Source organism: Thamnophis elegans, chromosome 1 (genome assembly GCF_009769535.1).
Source record: "Thamnophis elegans isolate rThaEle1 chromosome 1, rThaEle1.pri, whole genome shotgun sequence".
Taxonomy (NCBI): Eukaryota; Metazoa; Chordata; class Lepidosauria; order Squamata; family Colubridae; genus Thamnophis; species Thamnophis elegans.
Genome location: NC_045541.1, coordinates 145,728,132 through 145,748,907, shown reverse-complemented (window position 1 = coordinate 145,748,907; position 20,776 = coordinate 145,728,132). Strand labels below are relative to the sequence as shown.

The window sequence follows — 20,776 nt, the reverse complement described above, 5'->3', positions numbered from 1 at the left end:
TTATACTATACTCTTATGTCTGTGAATGGCCTCACCCAATGGCTTCATATAGCATAGATGTTAAATAGGATGAGGAAGAGGACCAGACCATCTTGACCTCTTCCCTCCTAAAATCACTGACTGGAACCAACCCAAGAGAAAGGAGAAAAATTGTGCCTCCCACTCCTAACTCTGAGGAGGGATGAGAAACAATAGAGACACATCACTAGATTTTGACAATGTCTTAGTTTTCCCTAATTCTTTGAAGCTTTGGAACTTAAAGATCTACAGAAATAATGAATACAATGTCCAGTGTGAATATTCTAAAAAATAAATATAGCATTTCACAAATGCCACAGTATATTCTTCACTATGGCATATCTGACCACCAAAAACCAACAAAAAATATGTTTTTCTAGAAATTGTTTTGCTTGCAACTAAATAAATACAAACAAATAATTAAAAAGGGGATGCCAATCAAAATACCTGCCTAATATAGATACCACCATATTTTCTTCTTTTTGGGAGTGACAGTACTCAGACTATGGGATTCATAAAAGACTTGGTAAGCAGACATGATGGAACAGATAAGAGATATTGAACAACACAGAATTTGATGAACCAGCACATATGTATATATTTTGTAAGCAAAGGGTAAAGGAGTCCCTGTGGATTATACACCACTAATCATTGCTCATCTCCATTTCAAGGTTATTGAGCCATTCCTGTCTAAACATATTTCTTCAGTCATGTGGCCAGCATGACATCACAGAGTGCTGTAACCTTCCCACCAATGTGGTACCTATTTATCTATCTTTATCAGGAGCTGGGGCGAGGATGGGAGCTCACCCTGCTGTATGGCGCCGAGGTGTCAAACCTGGGCTGCCAGCTTTCCAGCTGACAAACCCAGTGTCTTAACCACTGCGCCACCATGTCACCCCAATATTTTATATATTTTGTCAGTATAGACAAGATTTATCCCATAAGATTATCAGAAATGTTGCTGTACAATATTTATTTACTTGGAAATACAGCCCATTGTATATGCATTGTGCTAGTAATTGTTATAATCCAGCTAGCTTTATAAATTATAATCATCTAAAGAGAATAAACAAAGAGAAAATACCATAAATAAAAGCTGAGTTGCAATTGACAAAGAAGACATTTCTCACTAAAACAAAACAGCTTTGCAAAAGAACAAGCATTCAGCAATCTAAGCCACAACTTGTCCTCTATTGTTGATTGTAAACTTCATCTCCTCTGATTCTCAAGTTTGGTGTAGCATATAGAGACATCTAGTGGCTGAGCACTCTGTGCAGTGGTTAACAGTTTCGGAGAGAGTAAAAAAGACAAGACCTCCACAAAGAATGAAAAAAAAATGGGATCTCTAAATCAGGTTTGAGTTCAATATTTATTCATCCCAAGAAAACTGCACCTCATAAACCCCACTGCATGTTCAAACATAAAATTCAAATTTATAGAAATCTTGGTTCACTATAATCTAAAGGAATGTCTATGAATGTTTATCAATTCAAATTTATTTGAAGCTATAAATTACAACTCAGGACTTTCATATCTCTTTTTTAAAATGTCCCATAATTGTTCTTAAGATTTGATCATTGTTCCATATAATACATATAATAATGGTTAGAGAACAAAGTGTATGGTTATGTTTCATCCTTGTTTCCCCTTTTTCCAGTAACAAGTTCTACAGCCAATTTCAGTTATATTTGGTGATGGTGTCTATACTCATTTTCAAATATGTTAAATTATACAGAATTGTGGCAGAGTTCTCTTTACCATGTTGAAGTCACAACCCACTTTTTGATTATCATCTTGGCAACTAGAGATGACCAGCTTTGGCGTATTGCAAGTGGCAAAATATTCTAACTGCTCTGGAGCATGAGGAAACTCCTTGCTTCAGAAAGCACCTCTGCTTCAGGTGACGCACACATACCTATGTATTTCTGCTGTTCTTGCTATTTCATGGTAGAGAATAAAGTATCTACTATTAACAACCAGATGGAGCCACAATTTAATTCATTTTACTCCCGAAGAGAACAGGTTGATCAAGTCTATATTAGGAAAAACCAGTAAAGAGGGATATTAAGGCCAATTTCAAGTATCAGAGACACTTCTTTTTAAATGTTGCACAGTAACAATAAAATCTTGATTAGCATAGCAAGGAATTGCTTGCTATAACTTTATTACAAGTGCTAGGCTGCTTATGCACACTCATGTAGTAGGTATACACTTAGGATGCCAATCTTAGGAGAACAAAGTGGTAGTTAGAGTTGTTTCAGTGTCTTCCTTTGGATCAATCAACTCCAAATATGAAAGTTCTCAACATTTTGTTCTATACTTTTTGGCTTGGAGATGTCGTTGCTTACTTGCTCTTTGACATAAACTAATATTGCATACTGGTCCTCTCCAGATTTTTAGGAACATATTGATGCAGATAAGTCTATAGTGTATAGTGGCTCTTGAATGGAATTCAGGAGTTGCAATATATGTTATATATTGAAAGTGTGGACAAAGGAGGAAAAACATATCCATTTGTCTAAATAGTTCCTGTACATAAAATACATATAACTGTTCTCTCTATGCATGGATACAATTGTTATTCTTTTTAACCAGTGGCCTCCAAGTGTATGCACAGAACTTTGTAGGGGTGTGCAATGCTTTAGATTCAGTTTGGAAGAGATGTTTAAAACATGAGAGAACATGAATACAACACCAATCTGCATCTTATTAAAACAGCCATACAGCTGTTCCAGAATCATGCAGCTGCCACATGGGACTTTTCACTGCAGATGTATGATCCTAAAAACAGAGAAAATTGCTTTAATAGAGACAATATTGCAATTTGTGGTCTCCTGTATCCTGAAACACTTATTCTTAGCCAGATCCAAAGCATTGTACAGCCCTAATATTTTGCTTCTGTGTAGACTCATTTTCATGTTATGCTGAATGGACAAATCTACTCCATCGGTCCTGCTCCTATTCCATTGAACTGCTGTCCCACTTTTCATGCTATGCAGGTTTACAGTAGGTTCCAAAAATAAAAGGTAAAGGTTCCCCTCGCATATATGTGCTAGTTGTTCCCGACTCTAAGAGGCAGAGTTTATCTCTGTTTCAAAGCCGAAGAGCCAGCGCTGTCCGAAGATGTCTCCATGGTCATGTGGTCATCATGACTTAATGCCGAAGGCTCACGGAATGCTGTTACCTTCCCACCAAATGTGGTCCCTATTTTTCTATGTGCATTTTTATGTGCTTTCGAACTGCTAGTTTGGCAGAAGCTGGAAGAAGTAATGTTACTACTCACTCTATTATGTGGCACTAGGGATTTGAACTGCCAAACTGCTGACCTTTCTGATTGACAAGCTCAGCGTCTTAGCCACTGAGCCACCATGTCATTTTTAGGTTCCATAAATACCTTTAATTTTATTCATTTAAAGACTAAGCCAATTATAATACTGTAGATTCAGTCATTCAACATAATCTTCACACCCAAAAGTTTCCCGAGTAACATGAGAAACAAAATAGTTTAAATAAATTCCAGAGAAAATACATGGACAGAAATAAATCTTACATAGAATATACAACATGATCTCATCTTATTAGCTATTTCTAACCCCTGGGTTTAGTTCTGTTTTAGTGACTAAAATGCACATTTAGTGTTTTGTTTTCTATTTTAATTATTTTTCTTCAGGGTGGTGAAACTGTTGCAAGGGGTGAATTTTAAGCTAAAATATATACCCTGCAGATTTATTAATAATGCCAATTTATACTGTTTTAAGGATTATTTCTTGAATAAATTGTTAAAACTGTAAAACAGCAAAATATATTTGTTGCCTTGCCAAAGGAGATGATATTGGAACCTATTGGTATACAATCTATTTTAGTTATTCTTTCTTCTACTGCCTTTAATTGTTTTATCAACCAACAAAGAATTTATTTATTTTTTTGAGGAGGGAGAAAACTAACATAGGTTGCTGCTTTCCCTGGAGGTGTGTTTGATAGGAAATGTAAAGTTGTTACATATAGAAAGAAATGGATTATGTGGAGACATTTAAAGATAGAGTGAATGGCAATGACAGGAATCATAAATGCTATCCTCCCCATTGCTGAAGTCTACACACAAAGATTTATAGCAGTGGTTCTCAACCTGTGGGTCAGGATCCCTTTGCGGGTCAAATGACCCTTTCACAAGGGTTGCCTAATACCATCGGAAAACACATATTTTTGAAAAAATACGGAAAACATAAAATAATTTTATGGTTGGAGGTCACCACAACATGAGGAACTCTATTAAAGGGTCACGGCATTAGGAAGGTTGAGACCCACTGATTTATAGGATGACAAAGTGAGAGGTGATTTCAAGTTAGTCCAAATCACTTACTAAGGTAAATAATTCAACATCAAAACAAGTAATCAAAACAGTTGTATAGTAGTACTGTATGATGCTTCAATCAAACAAATAAAATAAAAAATAGATTCTAGTTGATTTTCTAAATCTATTCTAAGGATCAGACTGATGACGGAAATCAGATTGTAAATGATCCATACACCCCCTTTTCCAAATTTGGCTTGAATTATTCCCATGAGAAAATGTCTACTAATATTCCAAATATTTGGCTGCATTGTCACACTTCAAGTTATTTCAAGGAGTTTTGAATGTTCAGTTGAAGTCTGTGCTATAGGTAAATCTTATCAATACTTATCACCTGGAAAATACATTAATAGGAGGTGATAATATTCCCACTCTTCTCTCTAAAGGTACCTTGTACCATGTAAGTTGGCATATAATGTATAGGTTTTATTCAAAACTGTCTTCCCTTGCTTCCTTCTCCTTTGTTTGCGATATTTTTCTTCTATTTTTGAAAACTAGAAGTGCCTTTCCTGCTCACAATATGCTATGCCAGCTTCTCAGTTATCTAAAACTCTTTCTGAGGTTTTCTTTCTTTCTTTCTTTCTTTCTTTCTTTCTTTCTTTCTTTCTTTCTTTCTTTCTGTCTGGCTGTCTGTCTGTCTGTCTTTCTTTCTGCAAAAATAAATAAAGGCCTAAAGGACGTTTTATATTGTGTATATCACACAAAATGATCCTAACAAATATGCTCATTTATCATTCCCATTGAATATGATTTTAATGAGGGAACACCCCTGCTTGAGTCTGACTAATGATGTTGCTGATGAAGTGGGTACAATGCATATCTAATATTGTCCTCTCTAATAATAAATGACAGCTTTCTAGAACAGATTTTAGCCCCATATTTCCTTTCTTTTCTGAGTCAAGACAAGGTCATTTCATTGATGACAGCTTTCAGACATCCAAGTTACTTAGTCTCTTTTTTTCTGATTGTAAGATCTGAGACAGAATAAAATAAAGAGCTCCCTGAAGTTTCATTTAATATATATATTTATGTGTGATTTTCAAGTGTAAAAATCTTCAATCAGGCTATCCTACGGAATGGTTTTGCTTAGAAAGAAAGCTATTTTCTTTCACTTCTTTGTTGCTGTTGGTTTTTTTTTTTACTCAAATGTTATCCTGTAGCAGATGTAGGCTGCATGCTGTGAATTCAAAGGCTTTGTGATCTTTTGTTGCATGCAACACCCATGGATTGTAGGGGTGCTTGTGAAAATGTGTTGTGCAAAGCAAGAGCCTATTTCTGATTTGCCCACATTCATAAGTCTCAGCAGGGACCCATTTACATTGTGGTAACCCATTTGGATATTAGTCCTACATGCACATTCCTTTGCCTGGATACTCTTTTTACTTACTTTTCATCCTTGCTGCTCAGGAGTTTCAATTTCATTCCTGGCCATTTAGAAAGCTGCTTGGGTTACCCTTTGCTTACACAATTTGCCAAAACAGAATTGATTTTGAGACAAAGGCGTTAACAGCTATGTTTTTAAAAAGGAATTTCAGGAGCATCAGATGTCTATTCTTCCTCTGTCCCCTGTCCATCTTAATGTATAATGGTGAAATGAGCACTGTGTGTTTATTTCTATCACAAAGACATCTGCAGTACAAATCTGAATAACAATTAAGTTTGACTATCATATTTCTTCTAAATATTCAAGGGACTGCAGTTGTCTATAGACAATTCTATTAGATATCTTGCTTAGATAAAGTTAACAAAAATATGATTATTGTACCATAGTTCTCGGATTAAAGAGATTTGGTTTAAATTAATCTATCCTATGCATAATTGTGGGGCACTGTGGTTCAGTGGCTAAGATGCTGAGCTTGTCAATCAGAAGCGGCGGCAGTTTGGTGGTTCGAATCCCTAGCGCTGCTTAACAGAGTGAGCTCCTGTTACTTGTCCCAGCTTCTTTCAACCTAGCAGTTCGAAATCACGTAAAAATGCAAGTAGAAAAATAGGGACCACCTTTGGTGCGAAGGTAACTGTTCTGAGCACCTTCAGCATTTAGTCATGCCGGCCACATGACCATGGAGACATCTTTGGACAGCGCTGGCTCTTTGGCTTTGAAATGGAGATGAGCACTGCCCCTAGAGTCAAGAATGACTAGCATATATGTGCGAGGGGAACCTTTACCCTTACCTTATGCATAATTACTCAGAAGATAATTCAATGGATCTTACTCTCTGCAGTGGGATCAAAAAGTCAAGATGATGACCACACCCATGTAATCAAAGCCCCACCCATTTGTATGTGCACATAAAAAGGGGCAGGGCTTGGATCTATGGTGTGCCCCCATTCTAACTACTTTGATATTCTCTCTGCAGACACCCCTTATGCTCTGGATAAGTGACAGTTTACAGAACTGCTTTTATTGTTTCTTTCCACTTTTTTCCTAATATTTTTTTCCAAACATTCAACCTCTTTCCTGTAACTTAAATCTGTTATTTTGTATCCTGCTATTTGGGATAATAGACAGTTGGAATTAATGGCCCACCATCTCTCAGCCAACTCAGTGATCTCTCATGGTGCACATAGGTGAGATGGACAGGTATATAAAGTGGAATAATAAAAATAGAAATAAGGGAAGTTATAAACTGCAGTTCAAAGATCTAGAGGATCTTTTTTAAAATAGGTCATTTTTAATCTATTCTACTTCACATTTATATACACAACACATTGGTGCATGTATACAGTATACAGTATATATGTGTGCTTATGATTATTTTTATTCGGTGGCAACAAATAATGGTATCCCCTCCCTCACTGGTTCACTTTTTATGACATATTTTAATTGAACTATCAAAAACAAATTTTATTTATAGGTTAGCTAAAGTAAGTGCAAATAATTTTCCTTTATTTGCACATATATACATTTTACTCTGAAATATGGTACATTGTAATGGCAATTTTTAATAAATTATGTTCTTCAAATACAACAAATAAAGTAGTTCCCTGTACAATTTATTAGAAATTGCCATTGCAATATAGCACATTTTGCAATACAAATATAGGTGTGTTTGTTAATTAAAATTCCACTGAATGGGAAAGTGCTTACAAGTATGACTTCTAGGAGTGGCACTGCAGTCCATTTCAAGTGTTGCAATCTGTTCCTACATTAATTAATAAAACGGCAGAAGAAAAACATGATTATTAAACCATGTGCCAGGCAAAGGGATTTCTCATTTACTTTTCTGATCAGATACAGATATGTCTATATCAAGAATTAGAAAATGTTCCAAATCTGTATTTGCTTCATTATCTATGTATCCACTTAGTTTTATTTGTGACACAATTAAAAATAATACTAAAATTTCAAAATGAATGTTTTGAAATATAATTATCTTAAAATACACTTTTTAGAAATGCATCTTGATTTTTTAAAAAACAAGAACTGCTACAGAACGTTCAGTATGTGTGAAATTTGGGGAGTCTTATCACCTTATGAATCCAGACAATGCAATCATCAAAATTCCTAAAACCTGAATCCCTCAAACAACTCTGAGGTAGCAGAACAAAAAGAAAAAAGGATACAACATTGAACCTTTTATTCTACTACACAGCAGGGGTGGGTTCTGGCAGGCACTACTGCTGGTTCGCTGTGGGTGCGCTGTGCATGCACGCTTTGTGTGCGCTGTGCATGCACGCTTTGTGTGCACTGTGCATGCTTGATGTGCACCGTGCATGCATGCACAGTGCAATAAAAATTGTTCTGCGCATGCGCAGAAGCAAAAAACAAGATGGCGGCACCATAGGCGGTGCCTGGAGAACCAGTTTGGGGGCGTGGCAGGCCTGGGTCACTGCCAGTTCCAGTGACCTAGGCCGCCAGATCACTACCGGTTCAGCCGAACCAGTCCGAACCAGTAGGAACCCACCAGTGCTACACAGAATATATATATTCTTTAGTAAAGCAGCTATCTCGTTTCCCCTGTGTGTGTGTGTGTGTGTGTGTGTGTGTGTGCTTGTGTCTCTCTCCCTGAGTATGTATACTGTCCATGTTTATTCGTTTACAGATGCTTCCACTGTTAGTACTTCTGACTTCATAGAGTTAGCAATAGCAATAGTAAAGCACTTATATACAATTCCATAGTGCTTTACAGCACTCTCTGGATGGTTTGCAAATATCAGCATATTGTCCCCAACCAGGGGTGAAATGGTCTGAAGTCTGCTACTGGATCACTTCACGGGATTTCCTGCTTTCTAGTGAATATAAATTGTGTGGCACAGCTGATTGTCGCACAGCTGATCATCGGAACATTTTTTTTACTTTTTAAAGCATTTTTTTACTGCTGGTTCAGGTGAATAGGTAGTTAAAAATGCTATTTTTTTAAATAAAAGTTCCGACGATCATTCTTTACTACCTGTTGGGATGAATAGGTAGTAAAAGAATGCTATTTTTTAAAAAAAGTTACTACCTATTCACCTGAACCGGTAGTAAAAAATGCTTTCAAAAGTAAAAAAAATAAGTTCCAAGGATCAGCTGTGCAACAATCAGCTGTTTCTAGCAAATATAAATTGCATGACATAGCTGATTGTCACACAGCTGATTACCGGTTCTCCCAAACTGGTAGCATTTTTTTACTATCGGAAGAAACGGTACTCTGTTCGGAAGAAACGGTATTCTGTTTCCCTGAAAATAAGACTTCCATGGATAATAGGCTCAATTAGGATTTTGAGCGTATGTGCTAAAATAAGCCCTCCCTCCAAAATAAGCCCTCCCTGAAAACATTGCCGTACTGGTAGCATTTCACCCCTGCTCCAAACAATCTGGGTCCTCATTTTATCAACCTCAGAGTATAGAAGTCCGGGTCAATCTTGAGCTGGTCAGGATTGAACCCAGGCAGTGGCACAGTTAGCCTGCAATACTGTATTCTAATCACTGTGCCACCAAGGCTCCAGAATTAAAACCATCTTCCAAGGATCAGAAATTTTTACTGATTATCCAAACTGGTTTCTGATAATGTTACTAGGATATTGCCTAGTATGATGGCTCTTGGGTTTTCTTGTAAGGTTACAAAATTTATGTCAACTTACTATAAGTACACTGCTTTACTATATTTACATGATGAATTTTATAACTTGCATTCCTGTTCTTGCAGAGCAATCCTCCTTGCCCTGATGGAGCTATGATCAACCTTAGCAGTCTTCCTGCTACCTGTCAGTAGAAAGCCAGATAGTAAAGACTTCCATTGCAAGCAGTAACAGGGGTTCAAAGTAGTTCAAAGACTGATTTATAATAATCCCCCTCCTGATGAGATTTGGAGGATTAGGAGGCTCCAGAGCTTTTTGTAATCTACCCCAGTCTATTCACAAGTCTCCCTTCTCCCTTCTGCTGATTCCAGAACTCCAACATGGGGAGAAAAGCACTGTGTATTATTATTGTTATTTTTTGTACAATTGTTATATGTGTAAAAATTGCCTACTTTTGCCTTACTTTCCAGGTCTCTATAGGGGGATTGCTGCCTTAGTTACTTGTTTATTTTTTTATACTAATGTCAGAATATTTTGGCATTTCTTCTTCTGCTTCAGATCCTAGGATGTGTTTTTCTACCACCCCATTCTTTTATGTTCTTGTCATCTCCCTACACATTTAATTTTCCATTCAACTTAGAGAAAGCCAGTCACTGCTTTCTATTGAGAGGCTGTCTGCTAAAGAATTGTATATAATTAAAGTTTCTTATAGGAAAAAAAATATTACCAGCTAGTGTCTACTTATTGACTTCCAAACAGGTTGTGGACAGTAGCTCTCCACCCAACATTCTGCCTTTGTTCTACTCCCACTCCACCCAACAAGAACAATTGTGCAGCTGTTCAAATACCTTCCTTGTATAAACTACAAATGGCACAGAAATTATGGCATTTGGTTTATTCTAACTACTGCATAAACTATACTTCCGCGAATTTATTAACATGTCTGGTTTTTACAAAGCCACTTTGGTGTAGTAGTTAAGGGATCAGGCTGCAAAACATGAGACCATGAGATCTAATTCCACTTAGGCACAAAGCCACTTGAGTGACCTTGGGCCAGTCACTTTCTCTCAGCCCCAGGAAAGAGGCAATGGCAAACCATTTCTGAAAAACCTTGCACAGAGAATTGCAGGAATAGTTCAGGCAAATCTCCAAGAATTGGACATGACTAAATGGAAGGGGGTGAAAAAGCTTTTTACAGTAGGTTTTGATGTTGTACTGCAAACTAGATAGTGCTAACTCCTTTACTGTGTCAGACCTGCAATTATATTCCTTTTAGAATTTTGGCCTGCCACACTTTCTCTTATTTCATTATGCTGTTTCTTTAGTATAGTTGATGGGAGGGGGGAATAGACAGGAGTGAGATTGTGGAATGTATTGTTATCATTCTTTTCTAGAAGACCGAGGTCATCTTTTGTCTCCGCTCCTTCACATCTGATCGGAAGCAGCTGGGTGGAGATGCTAGCGTGGAAGAAGAAGATTGGACCCATGTGATGGATTGTGGGTGTGGGGACAAGATCATGAACTTTTAACTGGGTGGAATTCTGATGTCATTTCCAGAATTGGGATTAACGCAGATGTGCTAAGATGTCTGCTTTATTAAATTGGAACTTTAAGGATCGTTTTGCCTTGGACTCTGATTTAATTCTACATGATACTTGTAACGCTGACATACTGAATAAGGGGGGAATTTTGAGTCCTTCCATGCTGGAAAAGACTCTGCTTCATTTCTGTACATATCTTTCTTGCTCACATATTCTTACCAGGAAAGCAGTGGCACTGTGCTGTAAAATTGTAAATAGTATCCTTCTCTACCATGCTACACGTGATCCTTTACTTACCACCATTCATTTAGTGACCATTCAAAGTTACAACTGCATTTCTAAAAAGTGACTTGTACGACTGTTGCAGCATCCCCATGGTCACATGATCAAAATTCAGCTGCTTGGCAGCTAGTTCATATCTATGGCAGTTGCAGTATCCTGGGGTCATGCGATCACCTTTTGCAACCTTCTGACAAGCAAAGTCAATGGGGAAGCCAGATTCATTTAACAACCGTGTTACTAACTTAGCAACTGCAATGGTTCACTTAATGTCTGAGGCAAGAAAGGTCATAGAATGGGGCAAAACTCAGTTAACAAATGTCTCACTTAGCAACATAAAGGTTGAGCTCCATTGCTGTCATAACTCAAGAACTACCTATATACTATCTGCTTCATGCCTAAATCTCCCCAAGCTCTGTCACTATTACACTACTCTCCTGCTCTGTCCTCATCACTTCTTACTTCCAATTATCATTAATGTGGCGGCAGCATCTCTCACGCTCAGCAATAGAAAGATAGTCCATTGCATAGCTTGTGAGTCCGTGCTTCTGGCTCCTCAGCCAGATTTTATACAATTTTGAAAACCAATGGACCCATCATACCTACACAGATAGCAGCCTGTTCTGGGGGCTGTTTTGCAAAGCAAACAAATATGTAAAGATAACTGCACAGAGAAGATGAGCGGAAGAAAAGATGCTGAAATAGGATGGGGGAAGGGGACAATTGACAGTACCAATAGATTTGTTTCTCCGTGTAAGGTAAACCGCTCCAAACTTGATTGCAGAAAATACGACTTCAGCAACAGAGTGATCAATACTGGAATGCTCTACCTGACTCTGTTGTTACATCCTCAAACCAGTGGTGAAATTCAATTTTTTTTTACTACAGATTGTGTGGGCATGTCTTGGTGGGAGTGGCATGGGAAGGATACTGCAAAATCTCCATTCCCACCCCACTCTTGGGGGAAGGAAAATCTCCATTCCCACCCCACTCTGGGGCCAGCCAGAGGTGCATTTGCTGGTTCTCTGAACTACTCAAAATTTCCGCTACCGGTTGTCCAGAACCTGTGAGAACCTGCTGGATTTCAACCCTGTCTCAAACCCCCATAATTTTAACCTTAAACTGTCTAGCATGGACTCACCACTTTCCTAAGAGGTCTGTAAGGGGGTGTGCATAAGCGCACTAGTGTGCCTCACATCCCTGTCCTATTGGCCCCATTTATTTGTACTCATTTCATGTGCTCCTGTCCATGTTTATATTTATACTTGTTATCTCATACATGTTTGACAAACTAAATAAATAAAATAAAATAAATAAATATTTAAGCTTTGAATTTTTTTGTTTCTTATTCATGAATTCATTGAAAGTTTGCACCAGAAAATATATATGTAAACTTGACAAGTGACATGTGCAAAGGCAGAAAAAGTGAGCCTTGTATAACTGAAATACGTTGAACTTTACTGCTCTCAACTCAGTTACTGGCTGGCTGGATCTAAGACTAGAGATAAAATTTTGCAGAAAGCCCCAGTCTTGAAAATAGGATGTTAAGAATGCTGGGGAATCTCTAAAGAAGGGGTAAAAGCATAAAAGCCAATAAAGTCTGCTTAGAATGGATTGCATATATATGGTCCAGCCCAGCGTTTCTCAACTTCAGCAACTTTAAGACTTTCTGATTCTTATTCAAATTCCAGAATTCTCCAGTCAGCATTAGCTTTGAGCTGTGGTGACCCAGTGGTTAGAATGCAGTATTGCAGGCAATTTCTGCTGACTGCGGACTGCCAGCAGTTCAGCAATTCAATTCTCACTGGCTCAAAGTTGTCTCAGCCTTCCCTCCTTCTGGGGCCAGTAAAATGAGGTTCTAGATTGTTGGGAGCAATATGCTGACTCTGTAAGCAGCTTAGAGAGAGGGCTGCAAAGCACTGCAAAGTGGTATATAAGTTTAAGTGATAGTGCTATTTGTTTGGTTTTATTTCTGTGGGATTTTGTTGCTGATTCTCATTCTGTAAAAGCAGAATGTGGATGTGAGCTGCCACCTCAAACTTGCTTGTGCTTCGATACCATTCGGTAACAATCTGCCATGAACTGTGGGGAGGGGGGAAGCTTGGGGAAAAGTGAGACTAACTGCTGTATTCCTCTTCCCTCCCCCCCCCCCCCCCCATGCTGCTTTCTGTATCTCCACTAAATGCTAGTTTTCGGATTGCCTGGCTTGGAGAAGAAACTGCATATCAACCTCCTCTTGAAGTGACCATTCTGAAAACATCTTGCTTGAACCTATTTGGTCATTGGGGAGTGGGGGGGCAATGATTTTGGCATGAAATTCTCAGTTCTGCTGTGCACTACTGCAATGCACTTGGCTTCTAATATATCTTTCTCAACAAAAGGAGCCAAGGATCATTTCTATTGAGAGGTTTAAATTGCAGCAGGTCTGATAGTGGGCTAACCAACATATTGTTATCACCTATTTCATCTGCTGTACAATTAGTCCTTGACTTGCAACCATTTGTTTAGTGGCCTTTCGAAGTTACTGAAAAAAGTGACATGACTATTTTTCCCCACTTAGGACCATGGTGGCATCCCCATGGTCATGTGATCAAAATTCAGATGCTTCATATTTACGACAGTTGTACTGTCCCAGGATCATGTGATCACCTTTTGTGACCTTCTGACAAGCAATGTCAATGGAGAAGCCAGGTTGACTTAATAATCATCTTACTAATTTACAATTGCAATGATTAACAACAACTCTGGCAAGAAAGGTTGTAAAATGGGACAAAACCCACTTAACAACTGTCTCGCTTAGCAGCAGAAATGTTGGGCTCAATTGTGATCGTAAGGTGAGGACTACCTATAATGTATCTTTGTTCTTTTTGAGGAATTACTAATATTATTGGGGGAAGGTAAAAACAGATCAGAGTTAATGGGGAGGTTGGAGATGGAAAAAGTAAAATTGCTTTGGAGATTTGAAGCCGACAATATCTGTTAGCCCTCAAAAGGAATATCACAAACAGTTTTTCTTGTCAAATCTCGGCTACAAAATTCAAAAGCAGTTGTGTTCCTTAAAGGCCGGGAAATGCATTATTCTTATGACTCTCACTGTATGAGTACAATGCAATATAAATATAACAGGGTCTTGAAAGTACATTTGTAGTATATAATATTTTGGAAAATGTGTAAATCAAAAAGCATGTACATCTGCAAAGATGCAATTTTATCAGCTGACTTGAGAATCTAGATATGTGTCACAATCTGTGCAGAGGTTGTGTTACATTGCTGCTGGTGGTTCTTTTATCTCAGCTGTTGATAATATTCATGCTGTTTTTATTACATGTTTTATTATGTATAGTATTAATATATTGTTATTTATTCATTGTTTTATGTATTAGGTAATACATAATTATAATTGTATTATGTATTATAATTGTATTATATACATTAAATAAATTGAATACACACACACACACACACAAAATACACAGTAAAATGTCCACGACCTGATTTTCTGGTATACACAACTCTACTAGGTTGAGGGGAAAAATGAGGATTCAGAGAATTAGCATGATGAAAGATTCCTGTTCTCCATTAGATTTCCAGAGGAATCCATAATGACTTGGGATTTCCTGCAGAGAACAACATTATCTCTCTGCTTCTTTTTTCAAGCTCCAGCACAGATGGATTTCCTGCTCCACATGAGTTCTCATTCTCTCTTTCCTTTTGAATAATAGGAAAAGTGAATAATATCCAGCCATCATCTATACTTTTACTCACATGTTGGAGAAAGGGATATTGTTTACCAACTACCTTTTGTTAGATTTTATTACATTACGACTGAAAGCTCAACTTACACAAATCTTATTAACTTCGTTTACACAAAATGATATCCTATGACTAATAGAACCACGGTTTAAAAAATTAACCCAATTGATTTTACACAATAATCTGAGCCATCAATAACCAGCCACATACTGTGTGGTTCCAGCCATGGTCCAAATGAAAGAATTAGGCCTGAGGGAGTCATCTTGACTATCACAAAACAATTCTGTGTATCAAGCTTCAATAACTATTCAGTATCAAAATACCACACTATGAATGTTATGGCTTATACCTGATACTGTATGGATCTAAATGCAACTCATCAGAAGTGTTTCTGGGTACTGTTTACTGGACCGGGATCTGGATTTTGCAAAGAAAGATTTTGTACAAACAACTTACGTTTGCACAAAGCTATTCCATACTCTAGGAGGAGAAAGACAGGGCCTGATGTAAATAAAAGCAGCGAGTGAGACTCAACTAACTGGCAGGGAGCTTAATTCACTTCCTGTACAGATTTGAAGCCATGTATGGTAATGCTCTGAGTCAAACTATGCACAAAAATTGCATTAAAGCAATTCATGTATTCATTTAGATACTTTCAGGCATCAAGTGTCAGGACATGAAGTGAGGAGACTAGCAGAATCAGACTATGATGAATGTGAGGAAGATTGTTGTTATCGTTTTTAATCCCTTATGCTTTTCCCAGCATAAAATCACTGCAACGGGCAAATGTTCACAGACATCAATAGAACTACAAACGATTATATGTTTGATTGAAAATCAGGCTTGTCAGATGTTACACCTTTTCTATCCTGCTCTATGGAGTAGGGAGATGGTCTGTGACAGAAAACTACTTGAAGAGACTAGAAGCATTTGAAATGTGGATTTACAGGCGACTGTTACGTATAAGCTGGGTTGACAAAATCAAAAACGAAGAGGTGATAAGCCACCTGGGAAAACCAAGGCAAATCATCAAAACCATTAAAAAGTGAAAGTTAGAATATTTTTGACATGTGATGCAACACCCGGAAAAATACAGCATACTTCACTTAATCCTCCAGGGAAAAATTGAAGGCAAATGTCATCGAGGCAGAAGAAGAACATCATGGCTTCAAAATCTAAGGGACTGGTTTGGATAAAACTCAGCAACACTTTTCTGTGTGGCTGTTGATAAAAATAGGGTCGCCAACATGATCACCAACATACAATGACGAATATGGCACAAGAAGAAGAAAAATGCAATTATTGCCACAGTAAGGCAAAAACTTTATTTTCCTTATCAATAGTTGCAAAAACTGTACCTGAGGGCCTTTTTTAAAAGGCATCATGCATGTAGTCATGATGGCATTTATTTGAATTATAGTCATTGTAAATACTGTTTCTGTCATTTACTGTAACTCCCACCTTCCTGCCTTCTCCCACTTTCCTGATATGACTCATCTCTGCTTAACAAGCAAATGTGCTTCTAATGCATGCAATGTTCTTTTCATTCAGTGCAGAAGTTAGAACTGGATATGTTTTGAGATGCCAAAATACATATTTTGAATAGAAACACTGCTAAACAAAACTTATTTCTGCATGTCTCTATTGGCAAAATCACTCAGCTCTTGGTAAAACCTTTAGGGCACACTTATTATACTTTGAGAATTATAAATAAGATACAATTGAAGCATAGAACAAAGATTTGCAAGTTACTAATGCTGCTAATAATTCCTCAGTTTCCAGTCTCAAAACACTGGCTATAAACAAACCAATGGATGCAAGAATTCTGAGTTCACTTCATTGAAATATTCCCTATTTGGCCATTTATTCCACATTTAAAAACAGCCACTGAATCTGTTCCTTTATTTGTTATCTGTTATTTCAGTCTTCCATTTTCCCCCTTATATTATGTAAGGTTTATTCTATCTATGGATATAACTTGCTATAGAATAAGAAAATCTTTAACAAGGATTTGAGTGATGGAAGATAACAGACATGAGAAAGCATTTAATATTATGAATCAATGAGTTTTCAAGTCTTCATTCTCTTAATTCTTTACAATGGAGGATATTTGGTGGCCTAATAGTCTCTGGCTATTTCTTCTACTGATTTATAGCATTGACCAATCATTAATTGTGCTGTGACACAATTAGAGCAATAAAGACTGCCGTTATATTGACACAACAATGGTAGGGTGACAGTAGAAGGTGCTGCAAATCACTAGTGAAAAACAATCTGCATTCTAAAATGCCATAATGTACCTCATTACATGCCCAGGAAATAAAGTGACTCCATGATTGCTCAGAATTATTTTATGCAATACTGAAAGAGATCAAAGTTTTGCTCTTCTGCATCTATAGTTATTTTCAAATGAGCTGTTTTATATCACCTTTTCACAAAATGGCTCGGCATTTAGTTGGACTGGATTCCTTTAATGCAATTTCCTTTTTGGAATAGAAACAGTACGGTGCAGTGTTTACAGTGAGGGTTCAGAAGTTTGTGAACATTTATTTTGGCCAATTTCTATGGTGCGTTGCTAAGATTGGTGTAGCCTCCTAACGGTAAAAGAATCTGCTTAGATATACTGGGCTAAGAACTCAACTTCATACTAGAGTGCTCTTCCATCTTTCAGCAAAAATCCCTGTTTCGTTTTCATTCCCGTTTCTGCAAATCTTTGGCAGTTAGGAAATGACAGGAATATATTGCAGCAGGCTGCTATTTCTGCTCCCTGTTCCAGACAGTGCCTCCCAAGGTGATCCTGAGCACAAATCTGGATATTACCATGGCTGAGGAATTAGTCACAATGTATGCTGTCACCATTTTCCCACACACTATTAAATGCCCCTCGCCTAATCCCTCAGCACAGAATTTAATTATTTTTAATAAGCCAAATAACACACACATTTGCTATTCAAAACTTTAAACTAACAAAAACAGAACCTGTCACTTCCACAACACTTTTTCCTGTTATGGCTGTGCAAAAGCTCTGTAGGATGTAAACTGGCTTTGAAACGGAAAATCCTCCCCAAACTCTCACACCTTCTTGTTCTCCCACAGTGACAGGATTAAATGTCTACTTAAGAAGCAGGCCAGTTTCCTATGTATTGCTTTAGCAATCTGAGAATGTGAACTAGGACAGTGTGGTAAATAGAAATCAAGCACCTACCCACAGCCATTCCCTCGCAGTCTGACATCATGCGAAAAGAAGTTTCCTTTAATTCTGCTTAGAGGAGCCGCAGGAGGATAAATACAGAACTCGTTCCGTCATCAGGGCAAGCCGATCAGGAGTTAAGAAAATAGAAACTGCTCTCTCTCTCTCCCCCCCACTCTTTCTTCTTCTTCTTCTTATCTTTCTTCCCTACAGTGTATTTACCCACCCGAAGAGTTTAGAGCAAGATATTCTGGCTCTGCCTTCTCATTATGGGATGTAAAGATAAGAATGTGCTTTTGTGCCAAAAGAGCACGCTATTGGTGGATAAATTTGTTGACATCCCTCCCCTTCCAACAGCTTCCTCTGTAACTGGCACATTAAAGGCTAGAAAATGCCATGGAATATTTATGAAAAAGCTTTTAAGCTTATGCTGGGAATCCGAACTCAAATGCCCACTGAAATAATCATGATGCAAAAAGCTTATAGCCAAGGCTTCTTTCCAAGGGATTCCTAGTTATGTAACAAGAACATGTTCCTTATTTTCAGGCACTGGAGAAGCACGAAAGCAGCTCTGGATTTAAAACACTTCGACAAAGTGTGTGGAAATGTCTGGGGCCAGGATATGTTTTTTGAATATATATTTTAAGGAAACAATTCTAATCGTTCCAGAAGGCATTTTCTCTGCTAATTCTCTCTCTTTCTGGATTAAAACAAAGCATGATTTAATCCTGGTTCATGCACCTCATAAAACTGTTAGTCACTGTACTGTGAATAAAAATACAGTTGTGGAATATATCATAGCTTAGAATATATTACAAGCCATGGCTTTCTTTAAAGCAGTTAGATTTACTCAACATGCTAAGCTCAAAGTAAACCAGTGACCGAACAGTGCCCATTTTTGTTAGGCTTAGATCCAACCATGTTTTTGAGGGCATATCAAGGTTACACTTCGGAAGAAATCAGGGCCACATAAAAAAGATTTTGAAAAGATAGGGGAAAATATCAAATCGATTTAATATTAATACCGCTACAATTTATTTGCATAAAGACTCCACCTCCTCCCGTCTCAACTGACTCCCAGATTGAAAACAAAATATGTTATCCCACAGTTGCAGACACACAATGTATGTCTGCATGTGACTTCCAAGCAAGCTGATGGGCTTGATTTTGTACAACTATGGCTTATTCTGATAAGGGCACTTGAGAGACCGCCTGCTGCCAATTACCTCCCACAGACCCATTAGATCTCACAGGGTTGGCCTCCTCCGGGTGCCATCTACCAGCCAATGCCATCTGGCTATTACCCGGGGGAGGGCCTTCTCTGTGGCAGCTCCGGCCCTCTGGAATGAACTCCCTGCAGGGATTCGGACCCTCACCTCTCTCCAGGCCTTCCGAAAAGCCGTCAAAACCTGGCTTTGCCGGCAGGCCTGGGGGTGATGAGTTCCCTCCCCTCTCGACATGTATGGTTGTGCGCCTGTTGCTTATTTTTATTATTTGTATTTCGTTTTTATGTTCCCCTTTTTTCCCCTTTTGAATTGTTCGCCGCCCTGAGTCTTCCCGGAGAAGGGCGGCATATAAATAATAAAATTCCAATTCCAATTCCAAGTGAAACTGACCAAGTTATTTTACTCCATCCAGGTTTTCACGTAGGAGGTATTTTCCTGGGCACAAAAACTTCCTTCAATTTGTTTTTCTCTGAGAAAATGTGATCACTGAAACAAAATATTTTTTTCCAGTATTTACAAATAAATTCACAAGGTTCTTCTTATTGTATTATTGTTGCTAAGGCTCAGGCTAGCATGGCTGGGAAGGTAGGTGCATTTAAAGACAGCACAGAAATAGACATGCTTAGGGGTCATTTATTTCAATTATATACTTAATTATGGACCAGACTCTGGTAATGAGAAGGCAAGGCAGGATAGCTGCAAAATATAGCTTTGTTTGCGGCTTTAACTTTTGATTGGGAGCCACCCAGTTGGTTATAAATGGGCAGCTATGTAAATGTTTTAAATAAATAAATAAAATGCCTTTTTACTGTTAACAGTACAAATCCTCCATAAGCCATAACTCAAAAAAAAAAAAACAAACCTTTACATATTTAGAAATACATATTTATGTGGATTTTTAATACAAACTTTAAAAATCACATTATAAATCGGAAAGTAGAAATGAATGACACAAACACCTGTAAAACTGAGATGGTTTAGAAATACAGTGATCCTTCCCTGAATACATGGCCATTTATAAGTCTGCAAGGGGGGATTAATTTGGTTTCAAGTTTGCTATCACAACTTTAGGTGGTTTACGAAAAAGAAAACATGTTAAAGAAAGGGAATGCAATTGGCTGGAAGACCTACTCTACCCTACTGTGTAACCCAAAGAAAAAATGTCAAAAATGTCCGAAACTGAAGGAGCTAAACCACCACCCTATTCCAAGATCTGGAAGAACAACCAGGATTAGAGCTGTTTGTAAAAAACAACAACAACAAAAAAAAAACAATAAAGTAGGAGCAGTATAGATCTCCAGGAGTCTGTTCAGGGGATGTCATTCCAGAGGAGTGATCACCAAGAAGTCATACTTTCTGGGTGACTGAAGATGACATTGCTTGATTGACAGGATCCAGAGCACTCAATGGACAG

General features: G+C 37.8%; 1 protein-coding gene across 1 annotated transcript in view; it reads right to left on the bottom strand.

Annotated features, from left to right (window-relative positions):
- Positions 1-18,345, bottom strand: part of EML1 (EMAP like 1) — a 126,009-nt gene extending 107,664 nt beyond the window's left edge. The window contains exon 1 of the mRNA XM_032234201.1: positions 18,152-18,345. Within this exon, the coding sequence (XP_032090092.1) occupies positions 18,152-18,182 (31 nt within the window). The 5' untranslated portion in view covers positions 18,183-18,345. The remainder of the gene's footprint in view (positions 1-18,151) is intronic.
- Positions 18,346-20,776: the final 2,431 nt, after the last annotated feature.